The sequence below is a fragment of the Rhyacophila brunnea genome, unplaced genomic scaffold, assembly GCF_057557595.1.
Source record: "Rhyacophila brunnea isolate RB1 unplaced genomic scaffold, BYU_Rbru_1.0 scaffold_3, whole genome shotgun sequence".
In the NCBI taxonomy this organism is placed as follows: Eukaryota; Metazoa; Arthropoda; class Insecta; order Trichoptera; family Rhyacophilidae; genus Rhyacophila; species Rhyacophila brunnea.
Window position 1 is genome coordinate 48,776,223 of NW_028232965.1, and position 22,843 is coordinate 48,799,065.

The following is a 22,843-nucleotide window of genomic DNA, read 5'->3' on the forward strand; positions in this document are numbered from 1 at the left end:
ATAAGCGAGCGAGGTTCCCATGAGTTGATACAATTTTTAATTCACAAGCCATATCATTATCATTGCTCATTTAACAAGAGTAACTTAACAATTTGATCACGTTTTAAGTTCAGATGTGTTATTTTTTCTAGTAGTATCGTTAACGAAGATCAATATGCACTTATGTTAATTTTTTACTCTAATGATAATAATATGAAATAAACGAATCTTCGGCCACACGAAGAGACAGCTTCAAAAAATGATTTATTATGAGCATTTAGACCGGTTAAACCACGGGTGCACAACCAGTCCATCGTGAAAAAAAAATTACGCCGATGGTTAAGGAAACTAAAACATATACAAGTTGATTTGCATATAAAACAGCATTATGCTGCACGGATTAATATTGAATGTATTTTATTAATTAATTAATTTCAATAATACGTCTGCACCATGGGTTATTTAAAGAGCCTCGGCTGAGAGAGTAATTGAAGGGCTATAGATCAAAAAACTATATAACACGCTATTAATATAAAAAATCTTCTTAAAAATTTCGCCTGCAGCGCCATTTTCTTCTCAAGTAGGTAACTAAAGAGAATAAGCACACGATAAATAATAAAAATGGATGTAATAAAACTGTTACAGTTTTCAATTAGAATATTTAAATTCAATCGTTTTAGCATGAAATAATTTCGAAGAGAGTAATCCAGTAGTGGACGATAGAATAAAAAATAAAGATCTATTCTAGGATTATTATTATTATAAGAATTATCCATACCTAGGTACCTATTATTAAAATAATGGAATTGTCGATCATTATAAAAATGAATACCTAGTGTTTTCTTGGACGAGTGATACTGTCCAATTATGGAGTCGTAAATATCGCGATAGAATCCGAGATCGAGAGTTTCTGAGGAAATGACTAATATCCATGTATCGTTTTAAAAATCAGTTAAGAAACCTCTGCCTGAGGCTGCCAAGATCCGCACTGAATTGTAGAGCCAATGAAAAAAGTCTAAAATGGTTCGGCACCCGTCAGTTAAATGACTACACATTCTGATTCTGATGTTATCTTCGGTACACTATTAAAATTTCTAAAATATGTGATAAGCGGACGTGATTTCTCAAAGCTATTCGGGGCATATGATAAAAGAAAATATGTCGTCAAAAGCTACTGGACAAATTTTATTTCATCTTCATAACTAAAGTACGCGTACATTCAATTTGTTTTACACCAACTAAAAAGCTCCTTACAACTTTCAAATATCTGCGTCAGTGGGTGCTGTTTTTTAAATTTGCATTATTAGTAAATAACAATAATTATCTATAAAAAATCCTGTGTTGAAAAACTTACAAACCTTAAAATAATTATAATGATTGGCAGGCAATAGGGGTTGTGTAGAATAACAGTAGGGTTAATAATCAATTATTTTTTCAAACCAATGCACTAGAAGTCGAATATTTGTTGCAGACATTATTAACAAAGCAAATAAATATGGAATAAAGGGTGTTATAATAAATTAACCTAACAGTTATCTAATTTGAAATATATCTACATTTTGTTGACACATATTATACAATAAGAATTACCTATAGTAAAAACAGATCTAACCTTAACTTGCCGTATTAATTATTCATATTATCTAGTCTCCATTACGTTTAAATTTAATGGTATTGCCTGTCTATAATTATTGGCGGAAAGACGTTAAATTATTTAAAATAAAGGATGAATCATCATACTTAATCCATATGTTTTATACATACATAATATATAAAATTCAAGCATATAAATAAAATAAAATAATGATAACATTTTTTATTGGTAACTTAATTGTTATTGTATTATTAAATGGTTTCTAAAGACAGCTGTAAAAATGTATTGTACCTATCATTTGGCAATGAACATAAGCCGGCGAAACACGTAGGTACCCATTTTTCATTAAATGAAGTGAACTATTAAATTTATAAATCACACGAACATTTACACTTTTAATAGCTTTTATGTTCGGTCGCCTTAAAATTGGAATAAATTTAGATATACCTACATAATAATAGTATCTTATTGTTATCCATAGATGCTCTCATTAGGCAAAATACAGAACGAACTATATTCAGGCAGTGGAACTGAATTACGGTGATGGTGCTAGTTATCGATTATCTTTGAATGCAATGCAGTAACATCTTCGCACTAAAAGATTTTCGATTACATATTTCGTTCAAATTATTACTATTTATTTAAATTTGAACAATAATCATTTTCTACAAACAGTTTACCATAGTGCATTCGAAATATGAGCAATAACTAGTATTACCAACGATTTGAGTTACCCCATCCCCATCCCCACCCGTCAAGTATATTATGCAGCCGTGATTTCCATGACGCTATAAACTTATCAATATGAAAAGATTTTAGCATCTAGTGCCACACTTCCTTGTCCAGAAACGAAGCTGCACGGGACTCAAAGTTTACAGTTTCGTGTCACGGCCTGTCAATATAGTGGGCCTTGGTAGAATACCCACAAAATATATCGTCGCTATAGGATTTGTTTCCCGAATAGACCAAATGTCAATTTTTCAGGAGACGAAAAACAAATTTCATTGTCGTATATTGAAATATCAGTAGATGTATCAATCATACTTTCTACACTGTATGATTGCAACATTATCTAAGAATAGATTCCATGAATAATATACTGGTATAAATCAGTAAATGCACAGAAAATGCGTTTTATTTACAAGTACTCGTTGTGGATATTCGGGAATTTTTTAGCGCTCTCTCAGAATAATGGATATTCGGGACAAAACATGGACGTTCGGGACTTAAGACCGTAGCGTATTGCTGCACGGCCCACGGATTACTGAGTGGTTAAAAAGTACGCACCTCAAATGTTATATTTATTTACATGATAATTGGTAATGATTACTTTTACTATTTAAATACCTAATGATCGTAATAACCCAAGTTCGTAGGTAATAATAACATGCGGCATTCGCTTTTTTTGGTTTTTTTCGTAATAAGTAATAAAATAGTTTTTAATAATCTTTTTTTTTTATTCAACGAATAATTCACAAGATTTAAGAATGTACCATTCTAATTATTGAACATACATAATTTTGAAAATCACTTCTGAGAAAATATATTAAAACCAATAGAAAAAATCTTTTTGAAAAAAGTAAGACACCCGGCAGGAATCGTCCCTGCATCTCCTGGGTTTACGACCAAGTCCACGAATTATCCACTATGCTACGAGGTGACATACTTATGACGACAAACTTTAACTATTGGCCTGTTAATACCTGCTCATCAGTATTCTTCAAAATCAAGTGACTATTGGCGATCGGTTTTTGTTTATTAAATAAAAGTAGGTATCTACTACTTCAATTACTAACCGACGTCACGGATTTCTCCAATATTTTATGATGGTACTTACTTGTACTTGCTAACAATTTTATATTAATACTTTTTCAAAAAAAAAAAAAAAACTATGTAAGTATATATATCTGTATATTATTATACCTATATATTTCTATAATTAACAATTAAACTTATTACAAACCACCAAATAAATATTATATATTTACTATTGGAATGACAACACAAAATAATAGCATCTATAAATTAATTACCATTGGCTGCTAATATTAGGTAGGTACCAATATCCTAAGTATATAATATTCACCAAATAAATAGTTACTAACATACATATTAAATTAAATTAACTATCAGCGCATTCAAAAATAAATCATAGCATCGCCTTTATTGTCATAGAAATACCTAGATTAAAAGTAAGATAAAGACAAACAATGTTTGATTAATAATAATTTGAAATAATAATTATTTTTTACGTCATAGTAGTTGCCGGGTCATACTGTAGAATTCATATAACCGTTGGGATTTTGTGTCATTTATCAAAACAAAATGCAGTTATTTAGGTTAAAATACTCACTTCCATAACTTTACTATAAGTTCAGGGCAAACTGGTGATGTATCAGCTATAAACGATCTCTTCAAATTAGATGAATTCACTATTAAAACAATAGTAACTTTAAAAACAATATCAATAAGACGAAATTTGAAAGAGGATTCCAGACGGCCGAAAAATATGAAAGTGGGCGTGATTGTTTTAGAGCTAGACAGCGTGAATGTGGGAGCGAGATGCACGGCGTCAGCGCGGTTTGATTGGCTAAAAGTCATATTCGGGAAATAAAAACTCAGCCAGAGATTTATTTCGACCGAAATTAACTTGGATATTCAGGTACGAATAGTTGGACATTCGGGAGAACAACACGGAGTAATTGTAACTTAACATGGCGTATTCGGGTTTTTTAAAAAAATATCTCTGTTCCTAGATAAAAAAATATTTTTTTTATAAATGATTTCGGTAGAGTTCGATAAAAGAAATTGAACTGCATTAAAATGTCGATTTCGACAAAAATGGATATTCGGGAAACAAATCCTATAGCGACGATATAGAAAAGCATTGACAGAATTCGTATATCTATGCGTGAATGATGTTTAAACTTTGGCCAAGTATGAAAAAGAAGCTCAATGATTTTGTGATTATCAGAACGAAGGTGAAATATTTATATTTGAAAGAGTCACTCAGCCATTTGTATGTCAGCGAATGAGATTCGTTTAAAATTTTCGGAGATAATCCAAACAAATGCATTTATTATTGTTAGTGAACCAAAAAATCCTTGCGCTTATTCTTTATATTAACACAGAAATATAAATTTAATGAAGTGTGCCGGCTTAATTTAAGGTTATAATTATACAATAGTATACTACCATACAAAGCTCTAGTCTAGGGTTATTTTTAAGATAGTTGTAATAATATCATTATCAAGACTATATTATTATTATTATATACGAATAAATGATTCGTATACTTTACTAGAAGTCGATCCAATCCTCTTTGATAATCTAGTAGGTATTTATTTCAAAAATATCACAGTACCTATAACCTAATTAACTAAAACAGGTTTTGCATTATTGTCTGAAGGGTTTTGATACTCTAATTACTATGGTCATTGGCTTTAATGAATATCAATTATAATTATTAAATATTTTTGCCATTCGCTTCCTAGGGGTTCTCTTTGTTTTTTTTCTAATAGATTTTTTTATTGTATTCTATTTCTAATAATTCTATTTCTAATAGATTATTGATATTTTGTAATTCCTACTAATTTAGTGGTTACCAACAAGAGTTCTGCGGGCCACGTCAGAGGATCCGCGAGAATTCTCAAAAACTTTAACTTGAAATTTTTGCGGTACCTAATCGAGTAAAACATGTTTAACGTAACTTGTTAATAGACAATCAAACATTGTTTGGATATTTCGTAATATCTGTTATAAATCTTGTAGTAGCGAGAGTAGTACCTAGGTACTTAGATGGAAGATTTTTGTAGCAACAAGGGATAAATAAATAAAGAATGGATACATTTGAGTTACCAATAATGATGTCGCCGCCTAATATGTATTATTGCTTTGTTTGATAATGTATTGCAAGTATGAACATAATCTTACGTTACAGCAAAGTGTAGATTATTATTGGTATACTAGATATTGTATATTTTATAGGACTGTATGTTAGATTTGAAATTTTGATTATAGATTCCGTGAGATGACAAAAATTTAAAATGGTTTTTTTTATTAGTTTTCGCGTAGGTATACGTGCAAGTCGCAATAGATTTCCTTAAAATTTGGTACTAAAAACAGAAGATAGTATGTATTCATTTCTTCACATGCTTCATTAAAAAATTACCCCTCTGGATATTTATATGTCAGCCACGTAGTGATTCGCCGGTTTGAAAGAATACGGCACAAAATTTATTAGTAGGCATATCTATCTGTATTGTACCTACATATTATAGTGTATTAATTTTTATTGAAATATTATATTATGCAGTCTGGGGAAATCTGTAATGAGTTGTATCTGTGCAAACAAATAAATTAATAAAATATAGGAAGTGTACAATCGTCAAGGACGACGACCAAAATAATGTTAAAACTGCATGAGATATAATTTATGACGAATTTGTTTAGACAAAATTGACATGGATTTATTTCTTTAAGCAATTTTCCATAAACCACCAATCCATAAATAAGCAAAATAAACGTATTATTAATACCTATATTAACATCTTGTAGACAGTGCAATCTCTTTTTATAGAAGGTAAACAAAATGCATTTTTAATAAGTGCAATAGAAATCAGCTAATAAATAAATTGACTACATAAAATAGATTCGACACAGTCATTCCGCCAAGGGTGAATGAAAGCGAACCCACCTCTTGTAACTTGTAACCTTTGATAATATTCAAATGATATAATACAGTATTATTTATTGTGTACCTGGAAAAACCTTCCTTTCTTTAATTAAATAAACAAGGATACGGTACAAGATTTGCAGGTGCACTTTCTGAGAAAACGAATCACCGATTTTTTCCATCAGTTAATACATATGTATATATTATTATAAGTAGATGGTATTCCAAAAGATGAGCGATTAACACATCCGCATTATCAACTATTTTAAGGTTATTAGTGTTATTACTAAAATTTATTTCCACATATAGTGAGCATTACGAATTATAAATTAAAGGCGGTCACAGCATAACAATATTGGGAAAAACAAAGAAATGTATAACAAACTGTATTAGCATTATTTAAATAAATGTCAAGAAAAATACATGGAAGTACAGCGAATTGAGTGACAACATGTATCGAATGTATGTAGGTACTTACAAATGTAGCAATATTTTATATTTTTATAACTAGAAGTACCTAGATTGTTTGGATTCTCAGAAGCTTTTGGGTTAAGGTAATTGAATGAGTTGGAATTTTAGAAAATATTATGTATGTGCTTTGTTTCCGTTTCATGTCAATTTTGTATATTATGTAAGGACGATTTTCTTGTTACCTATTCATATTCCATCTTTGGCGGATCAATCTACAAAAGCTGAATAATGTAATATTATTAAAAAATGGAGTTAGGTGTATGAACGCCGTCGAAATAGCATGCAAGGCCGTTTTATCGTAAATTATAAAGGACCGAGATGTTGTAATGCCGATTCGCAAGGAGTGAGCACAAATAAAAAAATAATACCTTGCCATTTAATTAAATCACACTTGGTTACACGAATATAAACTTTCATTATATTAAATTTAGGAAAAAATATATATCTAATGGCAGAGCTGAGGTGATTGAATGGTTCAAACACTTCTGATCGACCTTACTCCAAGAAGAGACGTCGGTCCTGGTAATCATACTGATCCCAGCCGTCTTAAGCCACGGGCTAATCAGTCAGCCATAGATCAGAGAAGAAAATAGTCCAACGTATCCACTTCAACAACCCTACCGACTGACAAAAACCTCGCAGAAATTACCCTCCGAATGAAATGTTGCTTAACAAAAGCCACGAGGTAATTGCAGTCACTGAGAAACTCTCCAGTACTGATCAAGCAATAAGGAAATTACGCATACTGTCACAGAAGTACCTTACATGTACATATTATTCACACACCCTAAACATACCTACCTCATACGAGAAAAAAAAATCGGCGACTTACTTATTCAACTTACACAACGCTGTGAGATCAGCTGTCAGTCACACACGTACAGAACAAATATAAATGCAACGGATTATAGGGACTGAAATTAAAATATTGATGTAGGTATATACAAACAATTGCCATGGTGTTGTGTTAAGTTAGTTATTGATTTTCCCATTTATACGGAATCTGTATAATTTTATTGATCAGTTAGATAAGCTACTGCGGATTTTGAAGAAACCCTTATCTTACTGGCTGTAGCAAGTTTGAATTTTATTTGTAAATGCAATAAACAGTGAGTAGAATAAGGTCACCAATAATTATTTTTACAGATATTATGAAAATGGGTAAAATAGGGTCCATTTTTTGTTTCACCATCATGAGCTCCATCTCTATAGAAAAAGGGGTTCTTCAGCATCTTTGGATAATAGTGTATTAATTTTACTCGTAAATAATTTTTTTTTCTGAACGACTAGTGTACAGTCGTGCTGATATATACCACTTTCATCAATTATTCCTTCATATACGACGAGAAATGAAACGAATCATTTACACACAACTCGCGAATATTCTATTTGACTACAATGCTCATGAAGTGAGAAGATTCATATTATATTGACGGTAATTACAACATGTATATATATATATTTGATCAGACGTGGTATGCTTCTAATAATAATTTGAGATATAAAAAAAACCTTTTTGGAGAAGTAAATATTTTGAGCTCAACTTTGGCAATTCGCCGTGTATAAGTGAAAGGGAGTGGTAAACAATGAATGCAGCGGCGATTAGGAGAATCATGTAATAATTGAAAAAGCGATAGGTGAGTAGGTACATACATACGCAGGTAGATTACACATATACACATGCAAATTATATACGTGTGTGTCTCAAAGATATATCTCATTAAAATAATCATAGCAAAACAATAATCAACTTCGAGTCGGTACTACATGGTATGTAAATCAGTGATTCTCACCGATAAGTCTATTGGGTCAGTAACGTTTTTCATAACAAGCCGGTGTGGTTGTTTGGCTTATCATGTCGAGATTATTATTAATTTACGTAGATTGGAGAATAACTATTAGTTCAACCCGTTGGGACCATATTTAAAAAAAATAGCCGAAATACCTACTGTTTCAGAGTTGACAATTCTATTCAGAACTTTTCAATATAATACTTTTAACATTAACGTTTCTTAAAATCTATGCGTGACTTATCACTGAAAATAAAACTATTTCGTTCTATAGTTATTTGTGTACATGTGTTATTGAAATGTTACACGGAAGGATCACCAAGCAAGGAATTATTAGTAATTACAACATATACTTTCTCATAAAATTTAATATGTAAAAATATAGAGCTCCATAGCGTGATCGTTATTTATCAGAATTTTCTCCGATGGCTGATTGTTAATCATTCGCTCAATCACAACGGTTTCATACACTGAAATTCATATATTTCACACGTATCAAACACTGAATTTTAAAATGTGATTGGTTAATATACAGAAAATGTAGAGAAGCTATAATTACCTACCTACTATCAAGTTAATATGGCATTTGGGAAATTGATGAAAGACAAAGTTAAATTAATATCTATACTTTGTAACTACCTACTTAAAATCAATAAGTACTTTTCACAAGTACAAATAATTGTGTTATGATAAATAGACGGCGGACATCGCATTGAGAGCATCTGAAGTTCTCGAATAAAAGAATACTTTTTTGTTCGGTGTATAATCAGTCCGAAATTTTACTCCCACGATGAAAAAAATTAAGATAAAACTTATTCGGTTGTCAATAATGTACAAACTTTTTTGAAGTAGGGGAAAACAAAAGTTAAATATGTATTTTACAATGTTATGAAGAATTTGTGCTGTTTATATTGCTGGAAGTTCCGTTTATTTTACTGGAAACCCTCTTTATATGCGGATAGGTGTTGGTTTGAAGAAGGTACCTAAACAATCTCTTTTCCTGTTGGAATTTTTCCTATTGGCAATTGGACCCGCATGGGCACACTAGATAAAGAAAAAACCTAATGACTATTTCTCTTGAAAAAAACTGTTAAGAAATCTACCCTCATTGGATTGTAATACCAATGGTACTTGCTAATGATAAAGGGTTTTACAATAATATAATGTGACATGCTTATTTAGGTACTTTCGGTTCTATGTTTTATCGCGTCAAAAATAAAATCTTTAAATCTTCTCTTACGATTGTTACCTACTTGATTTTTACCGGTTTTAAGCTTACATAATATTAATAGAGATATTACACGATTTTATTTAGGTGGTCAATATACATAAGAAGTCGCAATAAATAACATACGATACGTCTACGATATTTATGTAAGTAGCATTCACGGCTTTCGGTGAAAAAAAAATATTCTAGGCCATACTTTTATCAATTGGGATAATCGATCATCGATTTTACTTACGTTATATTTAAAAAAATATACATCCTCAAAGTAGTGTGTCAAACTTGATATTTTTATATACCTAATAGATATATTTCATATATTAACAATTTATACGCGATTTTAGACTACCTTAGCTTATTAGATTTTAGATTAAATTAACTAAGACTGGCTATGATCCATGAAATGATGAAAATGAGTGATAAAAAGTATTAAAAAATAAACTTACTGTGCGGAGGTGTAAGGGCCATCGCGGAGACAGAGGGCGCGTGCGAGAAAGGGTTCGCATCCGGTGGCGGCAGTCTCGGGGGCAGCAGCTCAGGACTATGTCTCACTTCTTCAGTCTCCATCTTCATAGCGGGCCGATGGCGGACGTCCTTTAGCGTCGGTCCCACTGGCTCCCGCGGCGGACTGGACCGCCTCACGCCTCCTAACGACAAGTCTTGGGGTCCTTCACCGGAACGCCTCCTAGGTCGGGCCTGCTTCCTCCTGGGCAGAGGAGAACAGCAAGGTCCTGGCCTTCCCGCTAACGTATTCACTGGTAAATTCACTCCCACAACTTCTTCAGCACCGTCAGAAGATAGCGCCGGCTCCGGGGATGGCGTCTCTTCGTCCTCTTCTAAGCTTCCCATTTCCCTCTCACCCGTCGTGGCTTCTTGCTCCACAAGTCCTCTCACTTGAAGGGCTTCTCCCGCTTTGATGATCATCTTCAACTGTTCTTGTGCAACACTGATTTCACCTCTGTACATAAAGTCCACAACAGCCTGCACTTCCCATCCATGAAAGTCTTTTAGCACGATGACGGGATGCTTGCAGGGGTTTTCTGAGAATATCCTCCTAAAGAAGGGAGAGCAGGCGCTGAGTACGACTTTGTGTGCACGTACTCGTCCTTCGGCGCAGACCAGGGTGACGTCGACAAGGGCTTCAGCCCTGAGAAGGGCAGCGAAGGCCCTCAAGAGGTGATGCTGGTGGTTGTTCCATCGGAGGCTGTAGTGCTCCTCCGGATGGGCCATGATGGCGGCCCTAGCGGAGAAGGCGGCGGGCGCCAACGCGCATTACCGTCAAAGACCAGATCCACACGAACACTGCAACACAAATGAAAAGTCTGAGTCACCAAGATATTACAGTCCAATATAACAGTTTATGAAAAAAATCTTTTTTATTAGTTTATTATGTAAATAGTCACATACAAAATAAACACTGTGTTTTGAAATACAGCCGATAATTCGCGAATGATTAGTTTCTGCAAATTTGTATTTTGTAATGATTGATGATTATGTTATCATATAGGTGGAACACAATTTTAATGATTATTATTTACTTTGTGCAGCGACGGACGTGATAAATAAAATCGGTACATGCTATGTACCTATCTAATAGTATGTATTATATTAACTAACGGTAAATTATTCACTTTCGATAAGTGCAAATCACAATCTGAACGTACATGTTTTATATTTTAGCAGAGGGTGAGAAATACTGGTCAGAAAAAAACATGACTTGTAAAAATCTAAAAGGTCACTTGCATTGTTTTTCGCGATTAAATACATAAATACTATACAACCATTTATGAAAGCTATTAACAAACGTCACTTTGGCAAAGTAAAGTTTATAGTAAGTTTTCAATTATAACCTTTATTTAGAAGCACAGCCGTTAGCCGAAATTGATTTATATTTTCAAAAACTTTTGCAAACAAATTTAATCTTCTGATTCCAATGATTGTTAAGTGTTATTTTTTAAAAGTTTAAGAGCTGCGGATATGTTTGTTCACTTTCTCAAAAACCGTAAAAAGTTCAACTAAAGAAAATGTATTGTTTAATTTAAATCTCGAATCTGACGACGTCAAAAAAATTGAACTCAGGCCGGTGGGCGATCGCCAAAGCGCGGGAAACGTCAAACTTTCGGCGGCAATTTTGACAGCTGCGTTGCTCGAGCGTATTACCAAAGCGGCTGAGATTCGCGTTAGGGGTTGAAAATCGAACACGTGCAGCCAGCGCGGCGGCCGCGGTGCATCTGACGAAGCCTTCCACGGACTGGCAATGGACGCATAATTCCCGGATCCAACGTTAATGAATCCGATTAGACAAAGACGCAAGCGCCCCGACGGCAGCGACGCTAAAACACACACCCGCCGTTTTCCATCCCCCACTAACCCGATACGGGCGAAAAGGACAGACGGATATTTTATTGTGCCCGATTGCAATTTCTTCGGTTTGGCGTCCTTGTCTGATATGTTATGGTGTCCGAGCAAAAAAGAATCGTATGCAAAGTATTGCGAGTGTTCTTATGTGGGGTGTATTGCTGCGGGGGGGCGTTAAAGGGTGGTTAAATTGCGGGCGGCGGAGGGGACGGGGTGCAATTAGAAAGAGTGATACACGCCGCGAGGAGCGAAGCCAAAAATCTAGAAGACTTTGCATGTGTTTAAGAATAATGTCTGAGAGGGAGTATGTTCTGAGAGTGGGGGAGGAGGAGAGAACGGCGCTGAGCGGGAAAATTCTTTTTTTTGTTTTCGTTTTGAGAAAACGCAGCAGTGCGAGTTTTGTGTAAATTTATTACATAGTAAGAGGTAGGAACATACTATGAAGGTTGAAAACGGGTTTTCTGAATTACGAAATAAGCCAAAGTATCCATAATATTATTCAATGTGCCTAATTGTAAATCAATATCGACACTTGGGTATTTATTTATTAGTAATAATATTTATTACGGACGTATATTATATAAATGTCATTTGAAAAAAAAATGGTAACAAAACATGTGCATAATTACATCGTAATGATTTCTTTTAATTGCTTACCGCTTCCGACATTCTTTGGTGGCAAGAAAAAAATGTGATTGTTTTTACTTTTACATAAGCTCGAAAACAAAAATCTCATTAACTTCCCTCGGACATGATCCGCACGAATTGCATAATTATTAAAGGCAACGCCTTTGAATTTCCACGGGACATCACGTGATTTTTTTAAGGACAATATCTGTCACGAGATTGATGGTGTTCGTCTCAAGATTGACGAGAAAAAAGCAACATTAAACAAAAATAGTAATGAGTACAGAACGAATTGTAACTTCACTGGATGTATATAAGTAGTTTTAATTATATTACGTCATTACAATATATGTTGCGTGAATCTATTTTCCATCACCAATTTCACGTATTATTAATTTTTACTTTGATCAGCCTGTTTCAATCCACTAAATTACCCTATTAATCTACCAAGATCCATAAAAATTATATTATAGGTATTAATAATAGCTGTGGGTTTAATATTTTATAAATCGCAATATCAAAATATGGTGGTTGAGCGTAATATAATTATGAGCGACCCTCCACCACTCCTGGGGCGCTTTCTAAGAGTCGTGGTTGACAACAGTCATCCATCCAATTACTAATTTTGAATCGGTACCTATGTAACATTTTTTTTGCTAGTGTGACCGATAAATAATCGGTAATAGGTAATTTAGGATAACATCGAATAGCGTGTAAGTATACGTACCTATCTAATTTATTAATTGATTCTGTATTTAGTTGAGTATAAAATGATAATATAAATTATTTAAAATTCTACAGGGTACCAGTCTAATTATTATTGGTTTTTCTACAACATGGTGTACCTACCTATTTACAATATTTGGCAAAGTATGCTAAATTGATTATTAAAATAAATCTGCTACGTTAGTACCTAATACTGATCGTCATACTGCGAAGGCCTTTTTATATAGATCCTATGTTTATTTAATGATATAAAAATTACAACATTTATGTGTAATAAAATTTAATTAACGTTTTAATCCTGGCACATAAAAATTGTGCTTTGATTTCCGGTATATAATTTAAAAATGAAATGCTTACAAGAAACAAAAGATACATATAATTCTAATTCATAATATAACTACGTTATGTTATGCGAATTTAGATTGGTATGGCGCACCTTGTGAGTAAAACTATTGGTAAGTATGAATCATTTTGATCCACACTGATCATGTAAGTAATTGCCAATTTGTATAATAATTGTGAAATGTTAATTCTTCCAATTGTATTGGAATCGGTTGAGATTTAAAAGATGACAGAGATGCTCACCTACTAATTATTTGCAATGACGATTATTATCTGCTCCAACTCTTATCGATAGATACTCGTTAACACAAACAATAGCCAAATTTTGTTTACAGTTTAAATACGTCTACGGATGTCGTAGACCTGTTTTCAATATAAATTTAATAATAAACGTAAGTTAACTCGCTACGCAATACATAGATGTCTCTGCTATCATAGCAAGCAACACGGTATAATATTATTATCATCTCTTTTCAGTTAAAACATATTGTTATGTAAATTCAACTTCATTGCAGGTAGGAATTACCTTATATTAAAAAAAGATCACCAGATATCTGCAAATGGGCACTCCTTTACCACTGCTACACAAAATAAATAAAAGTACATACCTAGTCAAAAGTTTTACTAAAATTTTAATTAAAATTAATGTGATGAAGATATGTTTTTTTTGTATTTAAAAAATAAATCGTATGTACCAATTTATAAGATTATTAATTTTACGCAGGGTTTGTTATTTAAATTCATATTCAACTATTTTCAAAAAGCGATATCACTCCTCCGCAATTGAAAAGTTTCTGTCAAAACCTACGTAGTAATTTTCCAAGTATAACATTAAATTTGAAAACATGTGCTTCGGTTTGGCGGGTCTACTTACATAAGAGAATTAATGCAGGAATGTAAGACTTATTGTTTTATTGGGAAAAAAATTTAAACTTTAGCGGAAAGTTTTCGTTGGAATAAATTTGAATAAATAATTATTCAATCAAAGTTAGTGACGTCACGAGTGGGAAACTGACCTAATTTATTCGCCAGTAAAAACACGGCAAAAAGACTTACCCCCATTCTTTATAAAGTTACGTAGTCAACTATTTAAAACATAATGTAACTAAGTATCTATTCTATGCGGCGAATAAAAATGATCATGTTAGTGAAAAATGTCAGTTTTATGAAATACTGCAAAAGTAACATCGACTAAAATAAATGAACATTATTAATACGCGTAATGCTAATAAGAATTACCATCACAAGTTTTAAGTAAGTAGTTTAATTTAAAAAAAAACTGCCAATGTAGTTTAATTGTAATACATGTTAATTGCAGCTTCTTTGTTGGTATGACTGCCGAATCCGTTTATATTTGATATTGATAATAAAATTTTACCTTATTATATTTAATTGTTTAAACTTTGGCGTACCGATAGTATCTTATACGGAATGTTGCAATCATAGAGATATGTGCTAGCTATGATAATAATTACAATTAAAATCCATATGTACAATAATTCCTTGGAACTGATAGTGACAATATATGTGAAATTTGACAATATCTACCATAATGAAGATTAACATAATATTACTTTAATGAATTCTGCAAATTAAAAATTAGAAGTACCTAACTCCTTGAACCGTAATAAGAAATACCTAGGTATGTTTTCAATAATACTAATGAGTCTGATCACAGAACATTTCTTTTGTATTTTCTAGGTCCAGTGTCGCTAGATGAAATTTTCAAAATTCTGTAGATTTTTTTTATTATTTCAAAAATATCAGTAGGTGGATTGACAAAAATGTATGAAAATCTACAATTTCTCAAGATAAAAATTTCCCTAAATGCATATTGTATTGTATATTATACTCTTCCAAGTTTTTCTAAGAAACCATGTAAAAAGTGATAATTTTTTTATCAAATATAATATATTTGTCGATTTTCTGAATAATCATATTATTTTTCCCCAAAACAACATATCGGTAGATCTACTGAAATTTTAGTAGACAAGGCAACACTGCCTGATTCTGATCTAAAATTCTAAGTGCTCTTTTCTGGTATTGCAGTAGGTGTTCATACCTTTCCAATATGATTAGGCACTATCAGGGAACACAAAATTAATCCGTTTTGTGGGCAATATGGTTAGCTCTGTCCTTTTTGATGTTTAAAAGTTCTTAGGTAGATAATTAGTATTCGTGATTAAATACACTCAAAAATGTAAGTAAAACTGAATTAATAAAACAATTGTGTAGGCATAGATATATTATAATTATATTACTAGACAATGTGCATGTAGGTATATTCCTTACATAATTAATATTAATGTGTTGACAACAATATTTGATTAGATATTAATTGCAAATATGCTTACCACTGAAGGTATTTTTATATAATCAATTGGATAATAAATTGTTGTATTATTAATGAATCGTTAACTTCGTTAAGTTTCTTCGTTTTCAGTAGTACCTACCTATATGTATATGTAAACAATTATTATAATTAATTATATAATATAGGTACCTACTACCTATATGTCATGTTTGGTTAATTATAAGTATCTACCTACAGAATATAATGTAATTTAGAGATATGTACTTATGTATACTTTTTGCTAAGTTTTATGAGCTGTTTCATTTGATGAATCCAATATATTGAAATACTGATGGTATTTGATGTTTCAAAGAATTTACCAAAGTATTATTGTTCTAACTAATAACCAATCAAAGGTTCAAACTCTTCTCATGATAAATATCAGTTTTGCACACAAATTTACCAAAACCATACTTAAGGTTGTCCTATAATATATAAGCATACTTACTGTGTTTCCTGATGTATACTGTTCACCGGATTAATAATAAAATATAGGCAATACTTGGGTACATTGTTTTGAAAAGATTTTTGAATCTAATTTGAATGATTAGTATTAATGTCTTTCACTAATAATATTATTGGAGGCACCTACTATAAAAATATGACTTTGCATCAAGTAGGTAACTATACCGGTTGTACGGTACGAAAAAGCAAGAGAAAATTTATGGTTCATAATAAATTTAAAATAGAGTAACCTTTTAATGTAATAATAACAATTTAGCCTACATGTAAGTGGTTATAAAGATAATAATAATTCGCGGAAACATGAAACGAGGAAGACTGTCGATATGCTATGGACGAACTACTAAATTTTAAATTATTTTGTAGGCATTTTAGTTAGGTACCTATTTACATATTAATCCGTGTTAGTAGAAATTCTTATCCAACGTCCATTTATTAAGAGGTTAATGTGTTGCAGTTTGTATGTCTACGGTTGCATTATCGTGGGTGAAGGTACTACTCTAATCATTAATGGACGTGTGACCGATAATGATAATGAATTTACCTGAGCATCTAATCTTAAATAATAGGTATAAGAATTAGGCAACAACTCGGAAGATCCTACATGCATATAAGTACCAACGATTTAGGTATATATACAATGAAATACTTATACATATAATATAAATGACGATTGTCTGTAAAAACAACAATAATAAGAGAACATTAAGTTAATAATAATCATTTATGCAATATGTATTTAAAAGTGAATCAACAAATTAGTATTAACAGCAAACATAATATATTCGCTTATCGCGACAAAATATTGACGGTAAAGTTAGCTTCCCAAGTTATATGCCAAGTCATCAACACTAGTAAGTGTTATCACTTAATTAGCATACCTTGAAATCAATGATTCATTATGTCCAAAATAGTGCTAAAGACTTACAAAATAATTGTAATCGTTTTCCAAAATCTTGTACTATGCCAAAATATAACTGATTCGTTATTTGAAAGCAAAGATCGAAGGATATAATAATTATAGTGATGGGTTCAGTTTAGAAAGTTTCACGTAATATAATATTTTATTAAGATTTCCTAGTAAAATAGCTGCATGGAGGTAGGTTATTATCATGATTCAATATATATGTAAGTATTTAATTGAAGATAAATAATTAGTAACGGTATTTATCAAGTCGGTCGGAGTTAAATTGTGTAGTAATAAATAACAAAAGAGATAACTCATAAAATTATGCCGAAAAATAACCATTGAAAAAAGGATAAACAAAATATTCTACGAATAACATTAAATTAATATTTTTATTTTTACTATATCTACAAAATCATAAGTCATTTCACTTCTGCATACATACTACCTTATTTTTTGGCAATTTACAAGACAAAACATTAAAATAGTATAAGCTTGTCTTCAAAGAAACGGAAAACTTATTTTTATCAATTAATCCAGCCCGAAGGCTATATCGATTCAACTTCGCCACCCCAAAAATAACTCAGATAGCGGGACGTAGGTACCCACCTGCTGATGTAGATTATAATATTCTTTTTTTAATCGGGTGGGTATTATACGAATCTAATTTTAGGAAAAGTATTATCAAACATCGGAATCCTAATAGGTGCACTACATTATTATGTCAGTAATGGTTAATAATAACTAAAATCTTCACAATTCGTTAGGAATGTAATCAGTATAAACTTAGGTATGAAATAAATATAGATATACACCAAACCTTTGTGTAGTACCTACAAAACCCCCGGCGTCATAAATAAATTCATATCTCAGTTTTTTGAATGATGAGTTATGTGCAGACTTCTTAATAAATGAACCGAAAAACTTAGAAAACAGGACACATTTTTATAAACTGAACTAGTCATAAAATATTATGTTATACATTTAGCTTAGGACATTTATAGAATAAAGATCTACCATGTACCTACTTATATTATACCTAGTGAATGGCGTTTCCAAATATAAAAAGAGTGCTTTCTTCATTATTGTCGCCTACAAGTAGAAGTAGATCCTTCATAATTTTTATATCACAATGCTTATGAATACTGCTCTTAACGGAAGACTATTACATGTTTGTATTTGATGACAGTCTGATACAGGGAACTCAGAAATTATCTGTTCTGTGGTGCGAATGGTATTTTTTTAAAACTTATTACAATACTACTTTACAGTAGTGATGACTGATGGCACGTAGGGGTTGGCGGAATACGGCACATGTTAAGAGCGGCACATTTGGTGGCGGAAAATAAATGCCCAATTCAATGAATGATTAATGTTAAGTTAATGTAAGTTAAATCACATAATGATTTATTAATTAAACACATACATAATATTATGTATGGTTGCCTTGCTTCTGAAGTATGCTTGGGTAGTAATCAATTTATTGGCATTCAATTTACTTTAAAATAAGTACATATTATATAGATTTATTCTTGGAATGACAGTTTCCATAAAATTGTAAGAAAAGTTTATCTATATTATGGAGACGGTAGTCTAGTTTCGTGGAAGGGTGGCAGATTACCTGGGCACGTTACTGGCTTTACCTACTGGTCAAAGTATGTTCCCTGAATCCTCAATTATTGAAATTCAATTCTCAAAAATTGATAATACCTATACCTAGGTACCTACTATTTATTGTATAGTAAATAGATATAGTGATTTTCCAATATTCTCATATTCAACCACATGTATTGTCACAAAATAAGAAGATAAAACACACCACCACTAATTTATACAATTGTGGTACCTAGCAGCAGATGAAATACGTACCTACAAACGAACAGATTAATGAGATATTGAGAATTCAGTTTTGATATAAGTATGATTTAATGTCAGAATGCTCACAAATAATATCTACTAATACTTAATGCGCATTTCGTTTACGTGACAAACGTTAATGCACATTACAGATACAGATGAAATTAATATTGAGAGTAACATTTTTTTAACACTTAGTATTTAAATTTATCTTGTATCTATTTATCCACGCTCCATAATCGTACCATTATACAGCCACACCCAGAAGTTTCCTTACTTTTGAGTTCCCTGGTAGGTAGGTACGGACAATACCTTAATGAAGGCGGCTCTCGTGGTGCAGTGGGTAAAGCGCTGGCCTTCCACCCGAGAGTTCTGGGTTCGATTCCCGGTCATGACAAAAACATTTATGTGTTTTTCTCAAAGCCTGGGTGTTTGTGATTGTTCAAAATTACTAACAACCACCTTGTACGAAAAAGCAAGGACATGGTTATTAATAATTCTAAAAAAAAAAAAAAAATACCTTAATGAAATAACAACGTTATGACTTTAATAACTTAATTATAACTTAAACTAAAATATTTTTTCAATAAATATTCAGTTGATTGAATCTGTCTTATGATAAAAACATAATTATTTATTAGGTGTATCTACTAAATTTGAATCAAACTAGATACACCTATGTATTCCCAATGATAAATTCCATTTCCATTGGTGGAATAGTAACTAGTGTTTGACTCTGAAACCGTAGATACGGGTGTGATTCTCGAGCCTTGCAAAAATCACATGTTGTCTTTGATCCAGAGCAAAGCCCGAATGGTTCGCCCATATTTACTATGTAGTCTACATATTTGTTGTAGGTAATATGGATTACCCACCATTGATTCTGCATGGACAACATAGTAGATAGAAAATACCTATGTAGGTAGGTATATTCAATATTGTATAGTTTATGTAGTAAGAATTAATAAACACACACATCCCACATTGAGGTCCTAAGGAAAAATATCCCCGTTGTATTTAGTCTTGAATTTTCTGCAAAATCATAACCTACTATATTCATGGTTATATCAGATGAATAAATACAATACACTTTTTGAAATTTGAAAAGATTGAAAATTATACTTGAAAACAAACGTTCTAATATTCAAATAATATTCCTTTACTTGCCGCTTCTAAATAGTGCATGATCAGGACTACCCACCTATGACGTCAATGCCACCTAGCCATAACAAATTAATGTTTCAGGGTTTTTGTTGGCAATATTGGTACAAGTAGGTAGGTAAGGTAGTTTGTGGAATTGGCTTTGCTGATGAATCTAAAGTTGTGTTGAAATGCTTACGGTTTTTATACCTATATGCGGGCGATACTAGTGTGAAGTTTGCCGTTAATGTTTCAGCAATGCGAAATGACTTGCAGATAATTTGTGCGGTAGTCATAAGTAGCTCAATAGTCCCCTATCATTTTGACTTTTATGTTTTTACATTCTTTCTTTCGAACATATCCGATCCTAATAGGATCATATTCCATGGAGTGGTGGTTTCTATTAACAGATTTTGTTTTTACGAGAAATGGATGTCAGCCACTTGTTTAACCTACTAGGTCCATACTCTGACTCATACACAAATTGAAAAACAATATGTGTACTTGCCACACCCAGGATTCGAACCTGGGACCCACGACGCTATAGGCCGACGCCAACGTGGGCTTTGTTATCAAGAAAAAGTTTTATTCGATATCCCTTGTACGCTATTATAATTAACATTTGGTTGGCAATAATATAATGTACCTATATAAGTATATAACTATCTACTCATTAACTGCACATAATAAGATTATATTGAAATGCCCACGAATAATTAATAATAACACCATGTGATTTAATTGATATGCACATACCTACATTTTAAATACTGCCATTTTTTAGGGATTAGGCAATAATGAAGTTAAAACTCGATTCCGTATGGGAAAAAAAACATTTACGCGTCGTATAATTAAAAATCCGTCTGTGAACAGATTTCCCTACGAAAAAGTGGTCTAAAATTAACAATAATATGACCGGATTGTTTTTAATATCTCGTTCATATTTAATTTGTTTCATGAATATTTTCTGGGGCTAATGCATGAAGGCCTGTGTAATTATAACCGATGTGCCGCCGAAAAATGTATACATTGTTCTTCGGATAACATTCACATGGAATTTCAATTCTAGTGACAGTACATTGTAATTATAAATTATTAACGTAAAAAAGAAGTAATACCTTTTTCGTGGCTCTTTTTGTGGGATAGTCACACTTTATTTGGATATGCGCTTTGTTCTGCAACTCGCGTGGAATTTGCCGCGTTAATTTTTTCTTGATGCAAATTATTCTCGTCTTATGTGTCCAAGTGTGCGGCTAATGTATCCACTATGTATCGATGAATAATGTTTCACTAAACACCATTTGTTATAAAAAAAAAAATGCATTCGTAATTAAAACATTTTTTTTTTAATTTGAATATTTTCACGACACTGATTTTATTTGCCTAAATTACTTGTATTGATTTTATTGATACGAAAATGCACATTTTTTTTGTCCAAATTGAATGTAAATATCACAAGAAATAACAAAAATAGCACCAGTTGAATATTCGATTGTTGTTTTCACGACAGTCCAGTTAAAAGTCAAAAACACATAAAAATATTCTTTAACATGAGTATATTTAGTGAGAAATAGTCCGTATTCACTGTTATTTCTCGAATTTGTAATAATAATATACGCCACGATCGCGAAATATTACCGACGCACTTTTCAAAAATCGTTTGACAGAAAAATAAAACAAACGAACGTCAAGATCGAAACGTCACTTTTTATCGAACGGAAAAAATGAACATCGTTTTTTTTTTTGAATTCGGAACGTGAATATTTGACAATCGGATTGCACGTCGGGTTCTGTATTTGAATCACACACCCGCGCCGTCGAAACAACTGCCGGCCACTTGTGGACTGACGTAAACAATGCGATCGGTGGTATTGTTAGCGCCGTGTTGGAACGAGACTCGCGTACTGCCCGCTATGACCATCGGGCAACGTTTGATTGAGAATATTATTTTGCGAGAGGCTTCGCTCGCCGGCGGCGGGTTTGGGGAGGGGGGGCCTCGCCGGTGTCCGGCGGCGCGGCCAATGGCAGTGTAGCCTGCGGGCGGGGAGGGGGTGGCGCTCTGAGGGTGGGGATAGAGGGGACACCGCGTGGAGATGGACACAAATTATTATAAAGACAACCGCGGCGTGATTTTTCCGAGCGGGAAAATTCTTCGTCTTGAGAGAAAACTCTGTCGTATGAGTTAGATAGGGATGCAAATTTATCTTATTTTTATCTTAACACTATGTTTATTACTATCTTAAGTGCTCAGACACAATATGTCTAAAAATTATAGAACACAATATATAATTACAAATTTCACATTACTAGATATTAATATTACGATACAGCAAAGCT

General features: G+C 32.4%; 1 protein-coding gene across 2 annotated transcripts in view; it reads right to left on the bottom strand.

Annotated features, from left to right (window-relative positions):
* lov (BTB/POZ domain-containing jim lovell protein) overlaps positions 1–22,421 on the bottom strand; it is a 41,823-nt gene extending 19,402 nt beyond the window's left edge. The window contains exons 1-2 of one of the 2 annotated variants that reach the window (XM_085952494.1): positions 21,625–22,421; positions 10,181–11,036 (exon numbers count right to left, since the gene is read on the bottom strand). In XM_085952494.1, the coding sequence (XP_085808620.1) occupies positions 10,181–10,964 (784 nt within the window). In that variant the 5' untranslated portion in view covers positions 10,965–11,036; positions 21,625–22,421. Of the gene's footprint in view, positions 1–10,180; positions 11,195–11,584; positions 11,968–21,624 lie in introns of those variants that run through there. The other variant, XM_085952493.1, reaches the window with a different exon arrangement.
* Positions 22,422–22,843: the final 422 nt, after the last annotated feature.